Here is a 16,245-nt window from a genome sequence, read left to right on the forward strand (position 1 = left end):
ACACCCCGAGGCAAAGTAAACAACAAATCGACTTGCTCGGTTACAGCCCCCCCCCCCCCCCCGTCGATTTCGCAGCAACCTGCATCGCTTCCCCGCTACTGTGAATAGCATCAACAACCGAACCAGCCTTTGCGCTGCACCCACTCTTTTTTACTGCCTAGCCTACAAGAATCCCCCGCCACTGCAATAATCGCAACCAAGTACACACTACCTATACCCCCCGCAGCAGCCCACCCACCTTTTTGTTTCGCCCGTCTCCCTATCCTGGGTTTCCCTTTTGTCGACATAATTCGCCATGGACACCGGTTACCTGTCTCAGCAGGTCAACACCATTATCGACCAGCTGCACGGTCTGTTTGATGAGATTGGCGTTCCCAACCATGATCGCGAGAAGCGCGAGGAAGCCGTACGCCTCTCCCGCACCTCTCCCACGTGCTGACTTTACTGACCGCTTTCTGCTACAGCTCTTCGAGGCCCTTTCCAAGACCCTCACCGATCAGGTACACATCGTGACCAGCGAAAAAGAGGACATGATTGAGGAAGCCGAGCGCATCATCACCACGATTCAACAAATGGAGACATCGCTCGACGACAGCCGCGCCCGTCGTGGCCCAAATGAAGACCTTCAGATCACATATCCCCTGACGCGCTGTTTGCAAACGCTCAAGGAGAAGCATAAGCAGATTGCCCGCTTGCACAGGGAGCGTTTCGAGCAGGTCAAGAGTGAGTCGGTCCAGACATGACGCGACACCGTTTGGGCATCCTGCTAACGGTTTCTTCAGAACTTGTCGAAGCCCTGGAATCATACTCGTCCCACCTCGAAGCGACGTTTGTCCAGATTCCCCTACCCCCCACCGGTCCGAACCAGTCCATCCCGCCCAACTTCGATCTGTCACCCGCCTACGTGGACAGGCTCGACCGTGAGTTCACGAGGGTGTATGAAGAGTACACTCGCCGCATCGCCACGGTCAAGTCCGTGTGCGAGAACATCATCCAGCTCTGGGCCGAGCTGGGTACTCCTCAAGCCCAGACCGACAGCGCCATTGTCAAAAACTACCGCGACTCGCCCGAACAGTTGGGCCTGCACCAGGAGGATCTCGACCGACTCAAGGCGAAACGCGACAAGCTGTCGGACGAGAAGAAGAACCGCGAGAAGCGCCTGAAGGACCTCAAGGCGGCTGTCGAGGCCCTCTGGGAGAAACTTGAGGTGGACATGGGCGAGAGGAAGGCCTTCCTCAACAGCAACCGGGGCTGTGGTGTGAGGCAGATTAACGAGTTCGAAGACGAGCTGAACCGCTTGAACGAGTTGAAGCGACAGAACCTGCACTTGTTCGTCGAAGACGCCCGCTACAAGCTGCAGGAGTTGTGGGATGCTCTGTATCTCTCCGAGGACGAGATGCTCGAGTTTACCCCCGCATTCTCCGACGTGTATAGCGACGCCCTTCTCGAGGCCCACGAGCGCGAGATCCAGAGACTGGAGGTTCTCAAGGAGCAGCGCGCGCCGACACTCGAGCTCATCGACAGGCACAAGAGCCTGACCCAGGAGCGGGACGAGCTGGCAGCATCCAGCCAGGACGCCTCTCGTCTGATGATGCGAGGGCAAAAGGGCGAGAAGCGCGACCCTGGCAAGCTACTCAGGGAAGAAAAGATGCGTAAGCGCATTGCCAAGGAGCTCCCCAAGATCGCCGCCGATCTGCGCAAGACGCTGGAGCGCTTCGAGGACGAGTACGGACGACCGTTCCTCGTCCACGGCGAGCGATACCTGGATGTCCTCGAGGGAGAAGGCAGACCGGCCCCCGGCCCGCGATCCAAGACGCCCGGCGTCGCAGCGACTCCGGCGTCCACCACGAGACCCAAGGGACATGCCAGGGCCAACAGCACGACCGGCACGGCCAGACCTCCAACGCGGAACGGCGCCAGGACGCCGGCTCCTACGCCTGCACCCATCTCAATCAAGCGCTCCAACACCAACAACAGCATGACCAGCACAAGCCAGACCAGGCCCGTCTCTGCACATGCAAAAAGCCAGGAAATACTCCGCCCGGGTTCTGCCATGGGCTCCGTTAGAGAGCGGGCGCAGACTCTCAACAGGCCGCCGGGCAGCCCTTCAAGAATCCCGGCGCGCCCCCCGCTGGCGAACCTCAAGTACGGCAACACCTCTCCCGAGAGACCGGCTTCTCGGATCGACGCGTACGCAACGGTCCGCGGTGGGGGTCAAATGCGTGCTCCCCCGCCAAGGATGCGGGATCTGAACACGGTGGAGCTCGAGATACCCGCGAACCCGTACAAGTCGGCGGGACTGAGTGGCAGCATTGTGCGGCAGGTCGAGCTGGAAGACCCATATGATGATGACTGCCAGCATTCGTCTCTGATGAGAGCCAACTCAACCTTATCGCACGCATCACATGCCTCGCATGCCTCGCACGCCTCGCACGCATCGCATGCGTCGTACGCTTCCAAGAGCTCTCATCACTCGGCCGGTTCTTCTCAGCACGAATACCACTCTTCGACCCTACGCCAATACCCTGCCTCCTCATATCACCAAGCGCCGCCACCCCGACAGATCTCCAACTCTTCCAACGGATCTAGCAACGTGACTGGCTCGGAGAACTGGGAAACGTACGACGACGCCAGCGAGCCTGAACAAGACGTCACGGACACGTACTACGCCAAGGTGCGGGCGGCCCGCGGCAAGCCCATGGAGCTGGAAGGGGGGTACCGACCGCCGGCGATTGATCCCAAGAGACAGCGGCCTTTCCCGATGACGGCACCTGGCGGGCATGTGTACAGCGACGGCGAGGGCAACCGCATCATCTCGGGCAGCGAGTGGACAGACGAAGACGGATACTGAAGAAGAAGAAGGAAGCACGGCGTCTTTTGACGTCTTGGTGCCGTTCTATGCCAGTCCTGAATCTTCTTCAAGCTGATGATAATGTCGGATGATTACGCTTCTTACGTCTGAACGATGCATTCGGTCACGACACATGTCTCCCCCCCTTTTTTTCCGTTTTTACTGTTCGACGGCGATGCCGTCGAGGATCTCCCGGTGTCTGCTGCGGACGCTTCTTGGCTTCTACTTCTCGTGTCGTTAGTATCTGTCTGATTGTGCTTGAGAGGAGACGACGGGAGCGGAGGACCATGCCGGGGATTTGCAGGTTCTTGTCTCCGTGCATATGGGATTGGCGTGGGCCGCGAGGCTTGATTTCTTCTTGGTCTCATTTTGGAGGTTTTGTGCTCAATGGCCAACCCGGAAAAACTCTCCCCGATCATCAACAGCCGCAACGACTGTTCACCTTTTTGTTTTTTGTCGGAAATACATACCCCCCATATTTGGGTAAATTTTTCCCTAGTAATCGAAGCAAAGGGAAGGATGGGTGGCATCGGAGTTCTTGGTTCTTTCATGGCGTCTAGATGGCCGCTTCGGGCCTGGATTAGGAGCGGACCTCGTCTTCCTGGTCTCTTTTTTTCTGCCAGCTTTTGTTTCCCCCTGTTTTGCCTGTTTTGTCCTGCCTGTGTCTGGCCATCAAGCATAAGAGGTCTATTTTCTTTTTCTGCTGCTTCTTCTCTAGTGTAGGAAATGGAAAAACGAGATGATGGATAGACACATGACTCATTCTCATACCTGTCGATTACCTGACTCTCGATATGCCGATGATTCGGGGTTCGGGCCAAGTGTATGCGGTACAGCCAGTAGGAACAATGCAAGACGAAGGCAGCGGTGACAGAAATCTGGTCAGACAAAGGACGACGGGAGCTAAGAGAGGCAAGACGGAAGGATGGACGGACAGACGGGCGGACGGCGTAGCTGTCAGGTTCCAGGGCAGGGCGAGTTGGGCAAGGAGGAGGGAAGGGATATGCCGCGCGCCACGGTGTTTATAAGGGAGAAGCGACGGGCCAGCTAGCTACCTACAGTAGATCACTACATTACCTACCTAGCTAGGTAAGTAGCTACTAGATACCTAGGTGGTGTAGCTACCCAGTTGCTCGGGTTCCGCTATTATGACGCCGGTGATGTCGAGATCTTCGGTGACGTTCCTTGGTGTTTGTTTGTGTGAGTGTGTGTGCGTCATTTGTCCGAGACAGCACCCGCTCCCCCCCCCCCCACAGCTGTGTCTCGGCCCTCTGTCTCTGGTACCGAGTTGGGTAGGTGTGTACCTAGAGGACTCGGGTGACAGAAAACAGAATGCATTTTGGCGGTGGTTGCTGGTAGGAAAAGGCGCCCTATTCTTGGTACTGATAAACCCGAGTGTAGGTAGGTATTGAGTGAGGGTGTATCCGTACATTGCAAAACCTGTACGACCTTACGGGGGACCGCCTTGTAACAGTACCGCAGTTCTGTTATGTTCAGGACTTTCCCTCGCTGGAATAAGCCGTGTCTCAGCCTTATAGGTGCTCCGAGGGAGGGCCCTACGCAGAATGCTCCCCCTTCCTGCAAGTCGACGAGCTACCCGTTCGTTCCATCTTGTACCAATGTTCCCACTCTCGTTCTCCTTGTGTCAAGTTCATCCCCGTCTATCCGGCCATCAAAGGTCATCCATCCCCCCCCCCCTCCCTGCGCGCATCTCCGCAGGAAGCTGGAGCTCAGCCGCCGGGATGCGAATGTGATCCATTTCCACACTCTCGTTCTGCCTACCGCCCAGCCCGACCGGATCCGAGAGAGGGCATCGAACCTTCTTCGCCAGCCTCCTTTTTTATTTTATTTATTTGTTTTGTTTTTTTCGACGCCAAACAGACGCCCTCTGTCCAAATACCACGACGACAACACGTACCAATCCTGGATGCTTTGCCATCACGCGGCCACCGACCACGGTTCCCATGACGAAGCTCCCATAATGACCGAAACGTTGACGATCCATTGATTCATCACCACCCGAGCCGTCCTTTTTTTTGCTAGAAAGAGCACCCTCCGATGCTGCCTTCTCCCACCGCGACACCCCGCGGCCGTCCATCGCCACGATGATGAGCGCCCACCATAACCACCCCTCGTCCTCCTCCTCTGCCGCCGCCCGTGGTGCCTCTGATGCGGCCGCTGCCCTCAAGGGCGCGAACCTCGCTTTCAACAAGTCGAAGCCGAAGCCTATCCCGCCCCCAAAACCCACCCCCGGCCGCCGTCGCGGGACGAGCCTCATCGCCGCGTCTGCCGCCTCCGCCCATGACCGGAGCACGAGCGCGAGCCCGGTACAACGCCAGCACACGGGAACGAGCCTGGCCACGACGCCCGACGACAGGGACCGCTTCGGCCGCGACGGGACCGCTGACATGCGGGATCGTATGTCCAACTTCCTCGCCTCGAGCCCCGCTGCCGCCACCTCCACGCCCTCGCACCTGACACCGCACACCAGGCTCGACCCCAAGAGCCCGAGCTACATCGCTGCCACCCTGGCCGCGTCGCGGAGCGCCTCGCCTAGCCCGCAGCTGCACGCGAGCCCGTCCTCTCTGACGCCCGCCCAGCTGAACCAGCTGCACCAAATGCAGAACGCCCGCCTCGCCGGTGCCAAGATGGGCAGGCGCGGCAGCGCCGGGTCGTCCAGCGTCGTGAGCAGCCTCGACCTGCCCGACACGAGCTCTATACCGGCGACGAGACACCTGCTCGCCATGTTCGAGAGGGTGTCCGACGACGTCGACCCCGTCAAGCGGAGCGGCGGGGACAGCGCCAGGTCCCAGGTGCGGCCGCTGACGCCAGATAGGGACCTCAGCCCGTCGAGGGCGAAGGCCTCGAGAATGGGAATTGTGGAGGAGGAGACTGAGGGGGCTGGCGCCCAAAGGCCCATGGTCCCCAAGCCGAAGCTGCGGCCTGTAACGCCTGTGACTGTCGACGGGCTAGAACCCATAGAGGAGGTTACGCCGCAGGCGAAGGGACCCGCGCCGAAGCCCGTCAAGCCCGTGAAGCCTTTGCTCTCGCCGGCGAGGATCTCTCCCAAGCGGTCCGAGCCCGAGCAGCTACCGCCGGCCATAAAGACGCAGCCTGCCGTGGCGACAACGCCGATGTCTCTGGAGGTGCCAGAGGTACGGTCAAAGTCACAGCTCACGCGGGTTCCCATCACGCAGACCACGAGTCCCGAGTCGAAGCCGCTGCCGCCCGCCACCCCCGAACCGAGATGGTCGCGGCCCAAGGCTCAGCAGACCGCCCCCAGCTCGCCGCCGGTGATCAAGAGGGCAGACACCGAGGTCGTCTCCCCCAAGCCCACGAGGCCGGCGTCCCGGGCCAAGCTGCGGCCCCCGACACCTCCACAACCGCGGGGCACGGGTGGGAAGCCCAGAGAAGCAGACGCGCCGCCGCTCAACGAGCCCCGAAGTATAGCATCGATTTATGGCAATGGCCCTTTGCAGGAGCCGTTCCGTCGCTCCGATCGCGAGGCTCGGCCTTCTACTGCTGATACAAGCTCCTCTAACGACACGTTTGTATCGGCTGAATCAGGCCAGACAGCCGTACCCCATCACGCCCCTCTCGCGGTCCCTTCTCCCCGTCCGGTATCATCCACCCAGAGCACTCCCGGGCGCTCCTCGGCGAACAGCTCACCGAGCCATACGGCCCCTTGGCGCACCCCGGCCTCTTCCAACACGAACCTGCCGCTGAGCGCTCTCTCGAACGCCATCATGGCCGGATCCCTCGCCGCGGCACGCCTTACGCCCTCCAACACGGGCAACTCGGCGCAGCAGCAGCAGCAGCGGACAAGGTCGCCGCGTCTGCGGCAGACGCTGCGGCGGCCGCCGTCCAAGTCGGACGACGAGGATGAGATCCGCAAGAGGAGGCACCAGCGGGCGAGCAACAAGCACTCGCACCGCGAGGGGGCGCGGCGGCGGTGGCGCGACGAGATCACCCCCCGCGAGCGTCGGCGGTACGAGGCCGTGTGGGCAAGCAACCGCGGCAGGCTGCTGCTCAACCCGCCGGGCCCGTCGCCGCTGCAGCCTCCGACGGCGGCGGCGCCGACCGATGCTGGCGACTGCGTGGTCAACGTGGTGGCGCGGGAGATCTGGCGCCGGTCGCGGCTGCCGGCGGAGGAGCTCGCCGAGGTGTGGGACCTCGTGGACCGGGGGCGGAGGGGGATGGTCGGCAAGGCCGAGTTCGTGGTGGGCATGTGGCTGATCGACCAGCGGCTCCGGGGGCGCAAGATTCCGGCCAGGGTGAGCGCGAGCGTGTGGGACAGCGCGCTGGGGGTCACTGTGCCGTCGCCGCCCAAGGGGAGGAAGTGACGGGTGGTCCTCCGGACGGATCCGCCCGCGAACAACGGGGAGGGGGTGATGTAGGGCGGGATGAATACAGGCGGAGGAAGATGAAGAAGAGAAAGAAGAGGATTCTAGAAGTGGCATGGCACATAGCATCTGCATCTGCGTCTTTGGTTTGCGCGCTTGCATTGATACCCCCCTCCCCTTCACACCCCCATACCCAGCCAGCCCCTTCTTGATGTAGAGTTTGACGCGTCGAGCGAATACCCATTTCTTACCTGGTCCCTCGTTGATTTCTGACATGAGTGAGCGAGAGCAAGGCATTAGCCACAGCCTGTCTTTTTTTTTTCTTTTTTTCCCCGTCCAGTGGTGCCTTCTGCACGTCGTGAAGCCGTGAATCCCAGGAAGGAGGCGCCACGGTGCGCCGCCGGTGTTCATCTCGAGTCACGAACGTGGGGGGGTAAAAAGCATGTAAACTCCCCTATCAACCAGCTGCTACACCTAGTGTATGTCGCTGTTAACCCCCTCCTCCCCCCCGCCTTGAACAGCGTCGCAAAGGCTGGCCGGCATATACCCTGCTCTTCGCCCTGCGCATCCCGCTGGGGGAGACTGTGTTCATGGCCCCAGGCGGTGTGGATCGCTGAGGGGGGTGGGGTTCCGAGGCCGGAGCCGCCTTCTTTTTGTTACTAATGTGGTCTTTTTACTTTATTTTATGAAGGATAGGGGCGACCTACATCGATTATTCAATTCGCGCAGCTCTCTCGACGAGGGGTTTCCACATATCACGATATCCTCTCTCTGCGTCGCCCTTTCCACTGAGCTGACACAAGTCCCCAAGACCTCTTCCTACTATATTCATCCATCCATTGCGTCCAACACGTCGTATTCCCTTGACAAGTCGGCCCAGCATAGACTGTGGGGGTTGGGAAAGAAACCCTTCTTGTACCCCTGAAAAGCAGCTCATTTGGTCGGCTGCCACATCACCACACCACACTCACCATCCATACCGAAACACACATAGACAATACACAGCTTTGGTTACTGCAGAAGCCCATCGAACACGCCTACAAGAAAGAAAAGAAAAAGAAAAGAAAAGATGACCATCGCGGCCCCCAAACGGTTGTCCTTCCGCCCCGCCACGCCCGCCGACGTCCCGGTCCTCCTCCCGCTCATCCGCTCCGCCTACCGCGGCGACTCTTCGCGCAGGGGGTGGACCACCGAGGCCGACCTCGTCGCCGACAAGCGCATCGACGAGGCCGGGCTCCTCGCCAAGATCACCGAGCCCGAGAGCGTCGTCCTCCTCGTCACGGACGCCGCCGCCTCGTCCCCCCTGCTGGCGTGCTGCGAGGTCGCCCGGAGCGGGACGGACCCCGCCGTGGCGTACTTTGGCCTCTTCGCCGTGGACCCGGCGCGGCAGGCCGGCGGGGTGGGGCGGGCGGTGCTCGCGCACGCCGAGGCGTTCGCGCGCGCGCGGCTGGGGGCCCGGCGGATGGAGATGTGCGTCATCTGGACGCGGGCGGAGCTGATTGCGTGGTACGTGCGGAGGGGGTACGCGAGGACCGGGGAGCGGAGGGGGTTTCCTTACGCGGAGCTCGTGGACGGCCCGGCGCTGCGGGATGATTTGTGGTTCGAGGTCTTGGAGAAGGAGTTGTGAGGGAGCGGGGAGGGTTGCGTTTGATATAGTGGATGGCGGCGGGTAGACAGAGCAGGGAAGGGGAAGAGAGTCCTTTGTGCTCACGTGGGCCCCCGGATATACAGCATATCAGCGTAGCTTTGCGCGTGTTTCGGTCTGTGGAGGGGGGTCGTTCTCATCAGACTTACACCGCGAGTGTGCAGAATGAGAGTTGGAGAGGACATGGTGCTTGGTGGAAGCCGTGGCAATCCTGCCGCGTCGACAAAGTGGCACGACAGTAGGACGAGGAGAACCCAAAGGTCGGTTATTGTTAACCTTGTTCTAAGGCGCCTGCTTCACCAGTCCCTTCCAGGTTTGAACCCCCCATTAGCAAGGCAGGCTTACAAGCACCCGATCTGCTTAAGCCTGGGATCCTTGGCCGACCCACAGTGGAACCTTGTACGTCTCGCGCTGGATATCGAAAGCTTGCCCGTTTATCATCCATTATATCATCTAAACTAGAACTCGGAGGGTTGTTTACCAGTGATCCGCTGTATTAGAGGTCCGGTAGGTCCTCCTATGCAGAGTTCGATATTCTCAAATGCTCGAGCTCAGTATTGCACCTGACTCTCGTAGGCTACACAATGCGTTCATCACCAAGTCGGCATACAATGATGAAGCTTGTCTACGATGTCCGGGATGTTATTTGTCCTCCTACCTGATCTCGTCCGTTGTGGGAGCGTCCCCATCGGCCACAACAACTGCAAGTTGGAACACGGAGACAACACAAGACTTGCCACCTAGCGCCGCCATCTGTCGAGAATTTGATAGAGAAGATGGTTTACGGAGCGTGGTGCGAAATCACATAGGTATTCTCTGCTGTTGACGTTGGCATTGGCTGAACTCACACGCCCCCAGTCATTATCAATCACGGGCCGAGGTTTTTGTGTAACGGATCAAGAAGTAAAAAAAGCAATCGAGATCAAGTCCAATCAAACAAGGTTATCTGGTCCCAATGTAAGTTAGGCCTGTTTGGGAAGGTGTCAGTTGGGGATAAAGTGATCATCGATCGTCATGCCAGTAGTATGGTAGGGGATGGAGTCGACGGCTGTTGGCAACATAAACCATGCTTGAGAATCTGGAAATAGGTGCGTGAACCGCTGAATTGGCCAATGAGAATCTGAGCTAAACAGACATGCCAGCAATACGAGGGAGGTGGATACTGCTGGGTTATCCCGATTGAGTCGAGCCAAGACCGGAACACGAAGAGAGAGAGAATGGAGATAAAAGTCGGAGCACCTCGCGACATTTTTTCAGTATTCAGACCTCAGTGCCAATCAATGAAGACGACTGCAAACATGAAGAGCTTGATCCTCGGAATGGCCTCGCTGGGCCTCGCCAGCAGTGTGCTCCTCGCTGAGCAGCCCATTCCCTTCCGGCGCGGGTGTCAGGTCTCTGACGATGGCCCCATCTCTGATACCTCTGTCCAATCTACTGGTTTGACGGCTGATCGCCAAGACTACCCCAGCAACGTCACAGTCGACGTGAACTTCCACATCGCTAGCACCGAGGCCCAAGCGGATCTCATCACTGATGAGATTGTCGACGCCCAGTGGAAAGTCCTGCGTGACTCCTTTGCGAAGCACAACATCAACCTGCGCCTCAACTCAACCGAACGCGTCGTCGACAACCTCACTGGGTCGGGGTTCTTCGTCAACGAGGGGAACGGCTGGGAGAATCACGAGGACGAGTACAACGCTTACCTGAAGGCCACCCGCAAAGGCGGATACGACGTCATGAACCTCTACTTCTACAGCAGCTACGCGCCCGGCGCGACAGGTCGTTGCCAGTTCCCCACAGTCATCACAGACCCCGGCAGCTTGGAGTTCTACACCGACTCCTGCCAGATCAGCGCCATGACCATGCCAGGCCTCACCGTCGAGCAAGGCGGCTTCGAGTCATGGAACCAGGGCCATATCGCCGTCCACGAGGCCGGTCACTGGTTCGGCCTCAACCATACCTTCGCCGGTGGCTGCTCTGACAACCCGGGCGACTTTGTTGCGGATACACCTGCCCAGCGGGTAGAAGCGTATGACTGCCCTGCCGGCTTGGATACCTGCCCGGACCTTCCTGGCTTGGATCCCGTTCACAACTTCATGGGTTACGCGGCGGACGATTGGTCAGTATCCCTCGGGTCTCGTTCGGTCACTCAGAGCCTTTTTTTCCCCATCGATTATATGTTCCAAGTTAACCGTGAAGCTACAGCACGAATGAGTTCACACCTGGTCAGGCAGACCGTATGTTCTCAACTTTTTTCGGATGGAGAAGGAAATAGAATGTCGGGCAAAGGAGCAACGCGTGTATAATGCCTTAGCAGATGTGGTATAACGTAAGGATGCAATGATCCTTTGACCAGTGTCAAGTCGATACAAACCACAGTAGACTCCATAAACTTTTTGAGCCTTCGTTTTACGTTATTGAAACGGTGCACCGGGGAAAGCCGTAGGTTAAACTTGATATGCTATTCAGAAAGTGCCAGCCTGTTGTGTTTCGAAGTTCTGGGCTGGCAGACACAATGCCTTGTAATTTGTTCAAAACATTACTGAGTAACTGAAAACTGACAATCACCTTCACAATTCATACTGGCATGTTCATTATAAGCTCAGCCGAGTTACTCAACAGGTTCTGAAGGGCCATAACTATTCAAATGTCACAAGTTCCGCCTAGTTGACGAGCCAGCAAAATCCAATCTCCACATGATGTCGCGTTAGAAACCAACCCTGTATTCAAGTCGACCCGAAGAATGTCGTTTCCAGTAACGTATACGGGGGTTCCCGCTGGAACAGTCCTACAAAAGCCATCAATGATCTGCTTGCATATATCGAACTGATCACAATCAAACTCACGAATTCAGGCCAGTTGTGACAGCAGTGTACTCCCAGCTGAACGCAATCTGGTCGCAAGAGTGTAGGAGGAAATTCGGCGTTTGCAACTCATCGGTCGTGGTTCTGTCGCCCGACTCGGTGAGGACGTCCCATAGCTCATCGATTCCGATTACAACAGGAACAAAAGTAGCGTCGTAGCTTTTGATATTCGGAGATACGATGGTAGCAAGATCTTCTTTGCTGGAAACGCCGCCTGTTGAGAAGATGCCAAGCCATCGCCTTGTGATATCCCAAGCTTCATCTTCACAGAGACATGATACCTTATCTCGACGGGATGGGCGAGATGCTTGGGATGTTGCTGCAAAAGCAGTGATTGCTAATGAGAGAAGACTGGGAAAATACATGGCCAGCATACCGTATTGAATGAGAGACTGGCTACATACATCAAGACCTTTTTCCTTTCGTGCGGGACTGGCCGCTCTTTTGAATCAGACTCAGACCCTTCAACCGCTGGAATAACACCTCGGCTATTCAATCATTCGAAAAAACAATGTTTACTATTCTGCAGGAATGTGGAAAGACGGTGGCATCCAGCTGATACGGCAGACCAGATAGTTTTTGAATCAACGCGGGGAATGTGGCTGCCAACTGGAAATTAGCTGAGGCGTTATTTGAAGTGGTGACTGGACTTTTGACTTTTGAAATGATTTCAGTAAAATTGTGCTTACATTGATGTTTTTCAGGTCTCACAGATGGAAAGCAAATGTCATCCCATATGCCAGGCGCAGTGACTAAAGCCAGGACATGGCGTGTTTATGGATAAGGGCGTCATTATGGGCGGGCCTTGACTAGAATGACTTGTAATGACGGGCCTGGTGCGCCCGTAAGCGAGGCGAGGTTGAAAACGCAATACAGCCTGTCACGAGTGCCGGCGCCCCACCGGCGAGCCTAACCCGCCGTGGTTTTTCTCTCCATCTCCATAGCTCATCTTAACACAATAAAGGCGCATTTGAGGGGGCTGCAGAAAACGAGGCCTACATCTACAAAATGACTACGTCGCCAATGAGACGCCATTGGGTTGTCAGTTCAACATGCGAGGGACTAATCATTAAGGGCTAGGCTACATGGCGCCAAGCTGCGGCTATCAACCGGCGGTCCCCCGCCTGGCTGGGAGAATGTTGAAACAGCCGTTCTTCCTTTCACCACAGGAATGTGTCATGATGGCACTTAAGTGCAGTTGTAGCAGTGGCAACTGCAGGCCCACGTTTGTTATCACAGTATGTTGTAACAAGACGTCCGGTCAACCCAGCCCCAGGAACAGGAAGCTACCTATTTCTTAATTATTTAGTTTCCTCTCCCTAATCTAATAAGGACAAGTAAGCCCCCTAATCCTAAGAATAGTAAGTTACCTATTCCCTTCATCCTAGGCTTAGTAAACTGCTTGCTCTAGTCTTAGAAACAGCAAACTACCCCTCTACATAATCCTAGCAAGCTACTTGTCCCCTTGATAGTAGGATTGTTAGGCTAGCTCTAGCTGTTAGAATGAATTCTGAGACTTGCGAAATACGCTCTAGTGCGTTTGGGCAAACCACACTTCGGAGTGTGCCTGAGACACTCATGGAGACGGCATTTCAACACGTTTAGATACGTTATACTATATTTCAATATGTAGGGTGGGTCGTAGTGAAAGCGTGGTAGGTCGGTAAGGTCGCTACGTGCAGATGGTTGTAGTCGTTTGGTCGTAGGGTTTAATGGAGTATATATTAATGTATGCATAAACTGCATCCATTTGTGAGCGAGAGGTCGTTCAGAGCAACTTCCGTTCCCAAGTTTTCTTGGCTTTGGAAATCGTGTACGTCCTCATCTAATCCGATAGCAATACTTCCTCTGCGCTCAGACGATCACTAGGTTTAAAAACGAGCATGCCCTGTATCATCTTGAACAGTGCATCCTGTTCTGAATTGCTTATTGTCTCTAGTCCCCTTCTCCTCCTTGGTTCCTGGATTGCATCTTGAAACTGTTGATTAAAAGTCCATACCTTACGCCCCTCCTTTGGCCTCCTATTTTTGCTGAATTGCTTTGACCTCCCTTCCTAAGTTTCCTACCACTTATCCGGTATTAATCTAAGGGCATGGACCTGATCTGTAGTGGCATCATCTGGCCTAAATAACCTATTATTAAGGAATGGTCCTACTTTAAGCATTCCCCAAATTACACACCTGAGACTCCAGATATCAGATATATACGACAGCGGCGTTGTTAGTTTAAACCTTGCTTTAGGTGGACGGATCTAAAGTGGCGTGTAGGACTTAAACCTTGATTCCTGTGTAGGGCAGAACACTGTACTAAAATTAGCAAGAACGAGCTTAGCTTTAGTAAGGGTGACTTTATTGCTAGGCTTAACGAGCCAGATTGGCGGATAGACATGGGGTAGAACACCTGGTGGAGCGGTTGTCTATTAACTCTGACAACAGGTTCAGGCTCTAGCGGATCAAATTCTTTATATAGTTGCTTGGCGGAAAGATGATCAAGGCTTGGCAACTGGAGAAGGATGTTTCCTATATAAAGATCTACTTACTATTAGAGATGGCCAGGAATCACAAGTGGAATTACAAGAGGGGCAAAATATATGTACTCACCCCTGTGAACATAACCTAGTTAATGGACGTATGCAACTGCTATAGCAAGCTGGGCGGCAAGTGATCTGGCGACATGAAGCTGGAACGGGCCAGAGCCTGGCTTCAAGACTTAGGCAACGTTGCACCTTGCTGGCGCAGTAATAAAGCATAGATATGTTCTATTTAGTCTGTTGAGGTTAAAGCAATCTAGCATCTGAGGGATTAAACTTCTGCCAAACTGTACGTTCTTGACGGCACAGGTGGAAAATTGGCTCAGAATGTTAACCTCCTGGGAGCTGTGGTCCGCTATGCTAACTTTAATGGCCACATACTTGGCTAATTGCTTGTCTTGCGCTAGCTAAATGGTTAACTAACTACTAAAACTGAGTTTATGTATAACAATATATTGGTCTTAAAGTCTATACCTAATCTTTATAGGATGATAGCCCCCTAGACAATAGAAGTTAAGTCTTTAGCGTTGTTAATGTGCTTATATAGTGAAGTTAGCGTTATTAAGGCGGTTAACATTGGGCGTCTGGTTCTATAGCATAAGGTTGTAAAGAACGATTGAGCGCTTGAAGGAATCCCTTGCCTATAACTGACGCATTCCTGCGCCCGGGAGGGAGATTAGTCAATGTTTAGCTACTAATGAGCGCGTGTGTTAAGGTGTTGTTAGTCGGTCTAGCATGGGATCCCCTAGAGACAGTAGCTGCTAATAGTTAGCCAGCAGGTCCAGTGGGTCTTAACCGGCTAACCATCACCTGCATGACAAAAAAGATGGCACACCTAAAGTACTTTCTCACACTACATCTACCCTAAGACTATTAACAAGTGTTTTTTCTTATACTAACACAGCTATAAGACGCAGTTAGGATATAGGGAAAATATATTTAATAGTAGGTAGAACATACTAGTATTAATTCTAACCATTTTATATATATATATCTATGTATTTATATTTAGTGTTGTGCTGTTTATAACAGTGCATAGAGTGTTTAGGTGTGCTATCTTTTTTGTTATGCGGGTGCTATTAGCCACCTTTACTATCTATTTCCAGAGAAACTGCTTACTAACTAACTGTGGTTAGTCCCTAACAGTAATGTTTTGCACCACTGATTAGTCTAATTGAAACCCATACGCGCTCGATAGAGGGTGTTGCACGCATGTAAAGCACTGTAGCTATGAGAGAAGAAGGCATTTCCATAACAGCCACCCTAGATTAGCCTGCGTTTCTGCAGGATTGTTCCACCCCATTAATCAAAGTCTAAAGTAAGCGATTGAAGCAATCAAGGCATATTTAGAGGACCTTAATATTCGTATAAAACATGTCTTTATGGAGGTGACGAAACATCAAGTTCTTTTATACATAATTTGAAGTCAAGTACCAACATGTCTACAGTTAACATCGTCAAACATTACTTCCACAAACCTAGTAAAGGCGGTTATAACAATGATGTGTAGTATGCAACGAAAGTACTGAACTTTTGGCTCTTGAGTTGTGTTGGGGCTGCAGCATGCAATCAACCGCGCTTGTTGTCGTTTTCTTGTGTTTGTGTTGGCTGAAACGGCATTATGTATGTTGCTTGAATGGGTTTCCAACTATACGTCACCTTGCTTACATTTGCCAGGGGCCAACAGCTTCTGTTTGCGGTCACTTAGTGCCGCTCAGCGTCTTGTCTCAAAGCGGGTAATGTCGTATGGATCATTCAGATCTCCTTTTATCCTTAAAAGAGCGTCGCATCATAATGCGCTATCACAATGCTGTCTAAATATCTAAGCATGGCTCAACCTGAGGAGGGATACAACAGGAGAGCACAGACAAAGAGAGAGGCCCAGTCGGGGACAAAACAGCGTGTCACACGTACGCTTGGAGTACAAGTCGCATACTCTGTGGGTCTCCGCAGCTGAACAAACAGCTAGACATAGGATCTGGAAAGAAAACGTTGGCATTATTGGCCGTGTT

General features: G+C 54.6%; 5 protein-coding genes across 5 annotated transcripts; 4 read left to right on the top strand and 1 right to left on the bottom strand.

The window, feature by feature from the left end:
* Nucleotides 1-295: 295 nt before the first annotated feature.
* GLRG_00253 (microtubule associated protein) lies at nt 296-2,851 on the top strand (the record flags this gene model as incomplete). Its single annotated transcript, XM_008090938.1, has 3 exons — nt 296-406; nt 465-723; nt 783-2,851. The coding sequence occupies 3 exons, from the start codon at nt 296-298 to the stop codon at nt 2,849-2,851; spliced, it is 2,439 nt and encodes an 812-aa protein (XP_008089129.1).
* Nucleotides 2,852-4,956: 2,105 nt separating this feature from the next.
* Nucleotides 4,957-7,194, top strand: GLRG_00254 (increased rDNA silencing protein 4; the record flags this gene model as incomplete). Its single annotated transcript, XM_008090939.1, has 1 exon — nt 4,957-7,194. The coding sequence occupies one exon, from the start codon at nt 4,957-4,959 to the stop codon at nt 7,192-7,194; it is 2,238 nt and encodes a 745-aa protein (XP_008089130.1).
* A 1,069-nt stretch (nt 7,195-8,263) lies between these two features.
* Nucleotides 8,264-8,821, top strand: GLRG_00255 (acetyltransferase; the record flags this gene model as incomplete). Its single annotated transcript, XM_008090940.1, has 1 exon — nt 8,264-8,821. The coding sequence occupies one exon, from the start codon at nt 8,264-8,266 to the stop codon at nt 8,819-8,821; it is 558 nt and encodes a 185-aa protein (XP_008089131.1).
* A 1,316-nt stretch (nt 8,822-10,137) lies between these two features.
* On the top strand, nt 10,138-11,114 carry GLRG_00256 (metalloprotease; the record flags this gene model as incomplete). The annotated part of the gene is made up of 2 exons (XM_008090941.1): nt 10,138-10,958; nt 11,045-11,114. The coding sequence occupies 2 exons, from the start codon at nt 10,138-10,140 to the stop codon at nt 11,112-11,114; spliced, it is 891 nt and encodes a 296-aa protein (XP_008089132.1).
* Nucleotides 11,115-13,822: 2,708 nt separating this feature from the next.
* GLRG_00257 (protein kinase domain-containing protein) lies at nt 13,823-14,640 on the bottom strand (the record flags this gene model as incomplete). The annotated part of the gene is made up of 2 exons (XM_008090942.1): nt 13,823-14,119; nt 14,332-14,640. A coding segment is annotated over one exon (228 nt), but the record flags the coding sequence as incomplete, so codon positions are not given.
* Nucleotides 14,641-16,245: the final 1,605 nt, after the last annotated feature.

Source organism: Colletotrichum graminicola (assembly GCF_000149035.1).
Source record: "Colletotrichum graminicola M1.001 genomic scaffold supercont1.1, whole genome shotgun sequence".
In the NCBI taxonomy this organism is placed as follows: Eukaryota; Fungi; Ascomycota; class Sordariomycetes; order Glomerellales; family Glomerellaceae; genus Colletotrichum; species Colletotrichum graminicola.